Source organism: Propithecus coquereli, unplaced genomic scaffold, assembly GCF_000956105.1.
Source record: "Propithecus coquereli isolate 6110/MARCELLA unplaced genomic scaffold, Pcoq_1.0 Scaffold588, whole genome shotgun sequence".
Taxonomy (NCBI): Eukaryota; Metazoa; Chordata; class Mammalia; order Primates; family Indriidae; genus Propithecus; species Propithecus coquereli.
Window position 1 is genome coordinate 227,028 of NW_012151818.1, and position 9,209 is coordinate 236,236.

Genomic DNA, 9,209 nt, shown 5'->3' on the forward strand with positions numbered 1-9,209 from the left:
CCGGGACGTCTGCGCGGCCCAGCGGGAGCCTTTTGTAGACGCCGCTGCTTGCGGCGGGCGCCGTGTCTGGGGCCGTGCGTGCGAGGGCGGCGATGGGGAGACCGTCTCAGGGACGCGTTTGCCGGGTCGAGGGAAGCGTCGCTGGATGCCGCCCCGACACCCTGCAAACGACTGCGCCAGCAGCGGAGAAGCAAGCGCGTGACTCGGTTTCTCTTAGAATCAGACCCGCGGCGTAGAGGGGCGGAGAGAGCACGGGCTTCGGAGCCTGACAGGCCCGCGTCTGGGGCGGCAGCTCCGCCTGTCGCCCGCTGGCTTCGTGACGTGGTCAAGGCCTTCGAGGCTTCGGTTTTCCCATCTGTAGAATAGGTTGAACGGTCCCTGCTCCCTGGCTCCGGTGAGGGAAAGTGGAAAGGGCTTGGCAGGCGCCCCGGGGTCACTGGGGGCTTTTGTTCGGTCGTCGGTGTTATCTGGTGACGTCCGGGGGGGGCCACCGGGGTCACCAAGACCAGCGAGGAAAGGACAGAGGGAAGCTGCCCCTTCTTAGGGGGGTGTCGGGGGAGGATTTATCTCATGGATTGGTCCGGAGTGGCGTGAGAACTCACCAGCACCCCAGCGGGGTCCCTTGGTCTGTTCGTTCATGTAGCAGGTTTTTATTGAGCCGCTACTACGTGCCCGGCGCTGTTCCAGGTGCCGGGAACGAGACGGAGGCCTCGTTCTGGAGAGCTTTCCGGAGCAGCGTGCTGGGCAACAGCTGTTATTCTCGTTTCACAAAAGAGGAAACTGAGGCACAGGGTCACACGTCAGCCCCTGCCCCTCCTGCTTGGGAGAGGCCTTTGGACACGGAGCGGCTCCCGCTGGAAGGGAGCCCCGATGCTCCCGGGCCCGTCCGCGCGGCCAGCAGCCCGGAGACGGGACGGCAGGGCCGGCGGGAGCTCGAGTTTCGATTCCAGACACGCCGGCCCCACCCTGTGGCCCCGGGCACGCCTGGTGGCTGTCCCGTCCCGGTAGCGCTCGAAACCAACCACCTCCCTCCTCCGAGATGGGTAGCGGGGGGTAGAGGAGGAAGCCAGCACTGCTTAAGCACCAGCTGTGTGCCGGAAGCTTCCGCGGGCATCTATCTGAATGCCACGAAAGCCGCGGCCGCCGAGGTTCGTCCGGGACTCGCTGCGGCCCGGACTCTGCGTGTCGGGCCCGGCGGGGCCCACGTTTCACTGAGAGACGCGGACAGCAGCGCGCGAGGGTGGATAAAATGAAGGAGGCACGGAACAGACCGTGCTGGGGGAGAGCAGTCGCCCCGTTGTACAGATGAGGAGACTGAGGTCCGGGAGAGTCTGGTGACTTGCCCGGAGTCAGCAGTTGTATCCACAGTGGGGCTGAGATCTGAAGCCAGCGTTTGGCCCACGGTGGGCACAGAGGAGGGCTCCGCTGAGGCCCCGACGGGGACTCCGTACCCATTTTACAGATGAGGAAACTGAGGCTAACTTGGCTGAGGCCAGGCTCAGTTGAACCCGGGTTTGCCGGACTGAATTCATTCCCTTCCCGACTTCCCGATAACTCTGTCCCCAGACGATCGGGAAGGCAAGACGGCCGGTGCCGACGCAGCGGCTGAGGCGGGATTCGAACCCGGGGCTGTCGGAGCCCAGGCCTCGGCCCCCCCTGCCCGGGGCGCGGCGCCCCCCCCTGACGTCTCGCTCTGTGTTTGCCCGAAGGCGCAACGTCCTGAGCCTGTCCCCCGGCATCGACCACCCGGGCGCGCTGAAGTGGGACCTCGCGCTCTGCCTGCTTCTGGTCTGGGTGATCTGCTTCTTCTGCATCTGGAAGGGCGTCAGGTCCACGGGGAAGGTGAGTGGAGCTTCTGTCCCTGCCCTGCGTCCCGCGGGGCCGCGTGGAGGCTCCGGGCCGGCCCGGGCCTTCCTGCCCACGACGAGCCCAGGTCTGGGAGGGAGGTAGCCGGGGGGGTGTTTGTAGCACGTGCCCGGGTCACGGTGCCGATGGTTTAACCACCGGCTCGCTCTCTCCAGCCACCGCTGGTTTCCGAGGCGTTGGCAGGTGAGGCAGATAACCAGTGTGGAGTCGTAACTGGTAAGTTAGCTGGTAACAGGAGGTTAGCTGGCAACCGTGGTTGTATTTTTTTATTTTTATTATTTTTGGGACAGAGTCTCGCTCTGTCGCCCGGGCTAGAGTGCCGTGGCGTCAGCCTCGCTCACAGCAACCTCCAACTCCTGGGCTCAAGCGATCCTCCTGCCTCAGCCTCCCGAGTACCTGGGACTACAGGCTCACAATAGCAAGCGTGGCTGATTTTTTGTGTTTTATTTAGAGACGGGGTCTTGCTATGCTGCCCAGGCAGGTCTCGAACTCCCGACCTCAAGCGATCCTCCTGCCTTGGCCTCCTGGATAGCTGGGACTACAGGCATGGACCGCCGTGCCCGGCTAATTTTTTCTATATATTTTTAGTTGTCCAGCTCATTTCTTTCTGTTTTTAGTAGAGACAGGGTCTCGCTCTTGCTCAGGCTGGTCTCGAACTCCTGACCTTGAGCGAGCGATCCTCCCGCCTCGGCCTCCCCGAGTGCTGGGATCGCAGGCGTGAGCCACCGCGCCCGCTTGGCCGCAACTGTGTTGCTAATGACAAGCTGACGGCAGGACGGGCAACATCAGTAGCGCCCGGGGGCTTGTCAGATTTGCAGAATCAGAGGGAACAATAACCCCCGGATGGTCACAATGCGCATGGCGGCCTGAGAAGTACTTGGCTTGGGTTTCAGCTGCTAAATCGGCTGAACTGCATTGATTTACAACTGACATTTCGGCCCGTAACCCCGATGTCAGTTGTTCGGGCAGGTATTAGCTGATAATTAAATCATTCGCTCGTAGACAGAACGTTCGCTGTTAACCGAAGTAACAGCTGTAAGTGGAGTATTTGCGGCTGAATAACGCGTTACACAGTAACCAGGAGGTTAGCGATTAACAGACGTCGTGGCTAATAATTAAAATCGTTAGCTTGTCGTTAAGGTTTTAGGTGTGACTTATATGTTGGCAACAATGAAAACGTTAGTGGATAAGTCAAATGTTGCCTGTTACCAGTTAGAGCCGAATAATTAATTCCCTGATACTATTAATTAATAATAATTCCCTGACAACCAAGAACATGGGCCGATGTCGTGGTCGTTCTGATGGCAGAGGTCAGCGCAGGGACAGTCTGCTGTGGTCAGAGGCGTGAGCCTGGACCCAGGGCGCCGGGCCGCAGGTAACGAAGGTGTTGGCTCGTCTCGATGCGGGAAAATCTCCTGAAGCCAGAACCCTCCCCAGGGTCAAAAAAAGCGTCTCGAGGTGGCAGAAGGGAGTCTAGCAGGGAGTCCCCGTGGAGCTCAGCTGCTGGGCTCTGCTGGAGACGTGATCGTTTGCTCATGTGCCGGGCAAGTTAATTAACCTCTTCTCTGGACCTCAGTTTCCCCATCTGTGAAATGGGACTACCCACTGCACACGCGCACAAAAGATCGTGAGGATTAAATGAGCCACGCGGTGGTCAACAAAACAGGCAAAAATCTCTGTCGTTTGGGAGCCGACAGCCTGGCGGGACGAGTCAGAGTGGAACAAAGTGCAGGTGAAAAAGACAGAGGAGTCCGATGGTGACAGGCGCCACGGGGGGGGGGGCGACAGAACAGCAAAGGAGAGCGGGGGTGACGGATGGAGCGGTTTGAAGTAGGGTGGCCGGGCGAGGCTCACTGGGAAGGCGGGTTCGCAGCAGAGATGTGAAGGGCTGAGCCACGTGGCTCTCTGCAGGGAAAAAACTCCAAGCAGAAGAGAACAGCCAGTGCAAAGGCCCTGTGGCATGTCTGACCCGGACCCCCGGGGAGCCCCCAGGCCTGCTGTCTGCCCAGAGCAGCGGGCGACCTTTGAGACATGCGGAGTGTGCCGGACACTAGATCAGAGCCAAGTTGGAGGTGGCAGGCCCCGGCTGTGGCCGAGCAAAGACGTGACTTGCCGGAGGTCCCCGACCTCACCCTGGGTGACAACCTCCCCTGTGGGGCGGCTCCCAGAACAATAGCGGGGCCTGGGCCAGCGACAGAAGCCAGGACAAACAGAGGCTCTGCAGACTTCCTCCAGCGCCACCGCCAAGAGGCCGCCCGCCCGCCCGCCGGCCGAGGCTTCCAGCCCTGGCCCCGGTCCAGGCGGCGGCCGCCGCGGGGGCTGGGCTCACGGACAGCAGACAGGCCGTCGCTGGTCCAGCGGGAAGGAGCGGGCGGTGGGCGGGGGGAGGGCCCGGGCTTGGAGAGGCTCAGGAGCCGAGTTCGCGTCACCTGAGTTGCCGTCTATTAGCTCATTTAATCCTGACGATCTTCCGTGCTGATGTGCAGCGGGTAGTCCCATTTCACAGATGGGGAAACTGAGGTCCAGAGAGGTTCATTAACCTGCCCGACATCACACAGCTTGTCGGCGGCCAAGCCGGGATTTGGACCCGGGCAGCCCCGCTCCCGACCTGGGTGCCCCTCGGTCTTGCGCCTCCTACGGTCACCCCCGTGCTGGCCTGTCCCTGCCCCTCACAGAGCACGGGGTCCAGGAAGGGGCAGACGCAGACACACAGGAAGCTCAGCCCCGTGGACCCAGTGGGGAGTGAGGCTCCGGCAACGAGCGTGACGTCCCCTCTCTGGGCCTCAGTTTCCCCAGCTGGAAAATGCAGGTGATCGTACCTAGGACCCAGCTCTTCCCGGTTGTGAGGGTTAAATGAGATGCTGCTTATTGACCCCTTAGCAGACTGCTGGGCACACGCTCAAAGGCCCAGGTCCCCAGCACAAAGCCCTCTGGCCACGGGCTGGTCGCTTGGCCCGGGGACGCCCAGCTGGCTTTGAAGTGGCCGCCCTCTGGGGACCCTGCCGGGCCGCCGTCTGCGGCTATTGTTCAGCAGCTGGGGCGGGGTGGGCGCCTGTCTGCCGGGCAGTCCGTCCGTCTGTCTGTCTGCCCGTCCTCAGGAAGGGAGGTGCCGGCTGGCTTTCTTTTCTCGCTTCTTTCCCCGCTTCTCTGGCTTCCCGACGATGGGCCCCCGCCCAGCCGCCCCCCGTCCTTGGGAAGTGGTCGTGTAGATGGGGAAGCTGAGGCCAAGGTCGCCCGGGAGGAGCTGGCCAAGGCAGCAAGATCCCCATCCGGGCAGCCCCCCGCTGACCCGCCCTTGGCCTGGAGAACCAGAGGGGTCCAAGGCCGTCCGTTTGCAGCGGGGAAACGGAGTCCAGAGAGGGGCAGGGACGTGCCTGAGGCCAGTCGCTGAGGCCCCAGCCTCGGGGAGTCCAGCGCCTCTCTGGTCTCTGGCAGGATCAGTAAACTGTCGGCTGTGGGGGCTTTTCGCTGCTCCGCTGTGCCGGGCTCTGGGGCAAGTCCCCCCAATCTGCGGCTGAAGCTCTGTGTGACCCTGAGCAAGTGCCGGGCTCTCTCTGAGCAAATTTCACTGAGGCCCAGAGAGGTTAAGCAACCAGCCCAAGGCCACACAGCAAACGAGGGGACAGAGCTGGGATCGAAACCCGCACCGACCTGATTCTTAACCATAGGAATCTCACAGTTTCCTCGCTTTCCTCACTTCCAAAACGGAGATAGTCATAAAACTTCCCTCAGGGGGCCAGGGCGGGAACCAGCGGGCGTAGAAGTCACGATAAACGCAGGCTGCGGTTGCCGGGCTCGGGGCAGCTGGGTGAGGTTTGAGGTCTGTCACCGAATGTCAGTGTCTGTTACAACTGCCTGGGCCCCAGGAGTGCCCCGCGGCTCCCTGGCACCGCCCCCCGCCATGGGCACCTTCACCCCGTTCTGTGGGTCTCAGTTTCCTCATCTGTAAAATGGGTACATTGACCACACCCTGGCTCCTTCCGGGCCCCTGATCCTCGGAGGTGGTCGGGGGTGCTGCAAGCTTCTGCCTGTGCCCCCCGCTGGCAAAGTGATGTGGCTCACAGCTTCCCCCAGAGCGAGGGGGTTACCCGTGCGCAGGCTCTGGGTTCCAGTCCTGCGCTCTGCGGATGCCCGGGCGGGTCCTTCGGCCTCACTGAGCCTCCGCTGCAGACCCACGTTTTGGGGTGTGGCGTGGAGTGACCCAGGGAGGTGGAGCCTCTTCCCTGTTCCTGGCTGCGGGCCTCATTTCCCTGCCAGAAGTTTCCGTGTGGTGACGGCAAAACCACGGTGCCAATAACGAGACCCGTTTGTTGAGCACCTACTAAGTGCCGGGCGCTGTTTCGACAGCGTGACGAGCACGGTATCATCGAATCCTCACCTCACCCCTTGACGGGGGGCTTCTAGTACACGTCACCAAATTTCACTGAGGCCCAGAGAGGTTAAGCAACCAGCCCAAGGCCACACAGCAAACGAGGGGACAGAGCTGGGATTCGAACCCGCACCGACCTGATTCTTAACCATCCGAATCTCTCGGACTCAGCGGCGGCAGGTACCGCCCGTGGCCCGCCTGACCCCCTCTCGCCCGCGCAGGTCGTCTACTTCACGGCGACGTTCCCGTTCGCCATGCTGCTGGTGCTGCTGATCCGCGGGCTGACGCTGCCTGGCGCGGGCGAAGGCATCAAGTTCTACCTGTACCCTGACATCAGCCGCCTGGAGGACCCGCAGGTACCGTGGGGCCGGGACACGCAGGCCTCCGTCCCCCCGCCCGGGGCTTCCCCGCTGGGCTGGCGCGGGCGGCGCCAGGGAAGGGAGGGGGGGTCGCCTCCTGAGCCGGTCTGGCCCTCGGCCCCGGCCTCTGCCCGCAGCCGCCGGCGTTCCCGGCCGAGGCTGGACTTCCGAGTTAAGGGCCCCTTGGGAGGTCGAGGGGCAGATTCCGAAAGTCCACGTCCCGGAGCTCAGCCGTGCGGCCTCCGGGAGCCGGAGAAAACCTGGGGGGCCTTAGGGGCCCACCGGGGACCTTCTGTGCCCCGGATCTTCAGCCTCGTGCTTGCCGGAGTCTCTGTCCCCACCGTCCTCCCGGCCTGGACGGAGCAGGGGTGGGAGGGGAGGTGGCCGTCGGTGAAGGTTCCGGAGAGCACTTTCGCCTGTGCGTTCCCCTGGGGACTCCTCCCCATTCCCGCTCAGCGGGGCCCAGACAGTGACAGTCCCAGCGGTGGCAGCAGCCTCCGCTACATCTTCCTTCCTTGGACCCGAATGATAGCTCCGTGGGGCAGGGCGGGAGTGGACCCATTTTGCAGACGTGAAAACCGAGGCTCCAGGAAGGGTAGCTCCTTGCCCGGGATCACTCCGGGGCTGCAATCCGGATTCCTGTGCTTCAAAAGCCCAGCCTCCGGATTGTTTGAGGTCAGGAGTTCGAGACCAGCCTGAGCAAGAGCGAGACCCCGTCTCTGCTAAAAATAGAAAGAAATTAGCTGGACAACTAAAAATATATATAAGAAAAAAATTAGCCGTGCATGGTGGCTCACGCCTGTAGTCCCAGCTACTTGGGAGGCCGAGGCGGGTGGATTGCTCGAGGTCAGGAGTTCGAGACCAGCCTGAGCAAGAGCGAGACCCTGTCTCTACTAAAAATAGAAAGAAATTAGTTGGACAACTGAAAATATATAGAAAAAATTTGCCGGGCATGGTGGTGCATGCCTGTAGTCCCAGCTACTCGGGAGGCTGAGGCAGGAGGATCGCTTGAGCCCAGGAGTTGGAGGTTGCTGTGAGCGAGGCTGACGCCACGGCACTCACTCTAGCCTGGGCGACAGAGCCAGACTCTGTCTCAAAAAAAAAAAAAAAGCCCAGCCTCTTGACCCCGATAAGTGACGGGGTCAGCGGGGAGGGTGTCTGGTCGCCGGGGTTCGCTGCCGCCTCCTCCGAGAAGTCGGCCCTGATTGCCCTCTTCTCTCTCTCAATCTCTGTCTCTCCCCCCCGGCAGGTCTGGATCGACGCCGGGACCCAGATCTTCTTCTCCTACGCCATCTGCCTGGGCGCCATGACCTCGCTGGGGAGCTACAACAAGTACAAGTACAACTCGTACAGGCAAGTGTGGCGGCGGCGGCGGCGCGCGAGAGCGAGGCGAGGAGGGGCGCGGGGACCCCTCGTGCCGCGAGTTAACCTGCCCCCTGACGTGTGTGCCACCCAGGGTCTGTCTGCTGCTGGGATGCCTCAACAGCGGGACCAGCTTTGTGTCTGGCTTCGCGATCTTTTCCGTCCTGGGCTTCATGGCGCAAGAGCGAGGGGCGGACATTGCCGACGTGGCCGAGTCAGGTACGGTGGTCTCGGCGGCAGCGTGGCGGGCGCCTGCCTGGGGACCCCCGGAAGGAATCACAACCGGACGCATCCGGAGCCCCGGCCGGGGGGTTCTGGAAGCCGAGAATGATCCGGGCTCCCACTTGCCAGAATCCCAGGGTCTCCGGTGCTGAGGATCCGGGACCCGGCTGCGGCGGCCTGCGGTCCCGGGCCGGCGGGTTTAAAACTGGGGTGACTCGGATGACGGGGTCACCTTCGGCCCCGAGCGCCCCCAAAGCCCACCTTCCCGGCTTCATGCTCTTCCTGGGCCGTGCCCAGTTCACCTGGAGGGTGAATGTTTGCCGGGGCGGGTTGTGATTTTGCACACGGACCCGCTGGGCCGACACCTGCTGGAGGCAGCTGAGGGTCTTGGGTTGAGGCCCGTTTCAGGTGGAGGGAACGGTAGGGGGGTTGTGACTCCAGGGGCCACCCCAGGCCAGGGCTGGGCACGGCGGCCGTCCCGGCCGTCCCCACGCTCTTTGGACGGTGCAGCCACGTCCCAGCGGCCCAGGTCTAGACCGCGCGCCTGGGCCGGACAGAGAGCGCCTTGGCTTTGCGGGTCCAGAGACGTCCAGCTCGCAGGGGAGGAGGGCTCGGGCCGGCCTGGTGCTGGCCACGTCGGCCCATCCACGCCCCGGCCCCCCACACGCCTCCCCGACGCCCCCGTTCCCAACGTAGACCCCCGAACACGCCGGCTACGGCCCCCGACAGCGCCCCAGGCGGCCGGAGACCGAGGGCCGGGAGGACGAGCAAACTCGGCATCCGGAGGTGCAGACGGACACCTGCCTCCGTGCGCGACGCGGCGTTCTCAGACGCGCAAACGTCGTCCCCCGAAATCGCTCCTTCTGCCTCCACCCCCGAGATCTTGTCGTCTATTCCCACGGTGGTGTCTGAGCCGCCGGCGATAGACGGTGATTATTCCTCTAATGAGCTTTTAACAAGCACCGTGTCCAGGGACCTGCCTTCGAGCGGGATAATTATGTAGCTTAACGGGTCAAACAGGACGTAGCGCG

At 62.9% G+C, this 9,209-nt stretch overlaps 1 protein-coding gene across 1 annotated transcript in view; it reads left to right on the forward strand.

The window, feature by feature from the left end:
• The window catches only part of SLC6A6 (solute carrier family 6 (neurotransmitter transporter), member 6), a 135,821-nt gene that overhangs the window by 115,635 nt on the left and 10,977 nt on the right, over positions 1-9,209 (forward strand). Inside the window, exons 6-8 of the mRNA XM_012658459.1 lie at positions 6,457-6,591; positions 7,844-7,947; positions 8,051-8,175. Coding sequence (XP_012513913.1) covers positions 6,457-6,591; positions 7,844-7,947; positions 8,051-8,175 — 364 coding nt within the window. The remainder of the gene's footprint in view (positions 1-6,456; positions 6,592-7,843; positions 7,948-8,050; positions 8,176-9,209) is intronic.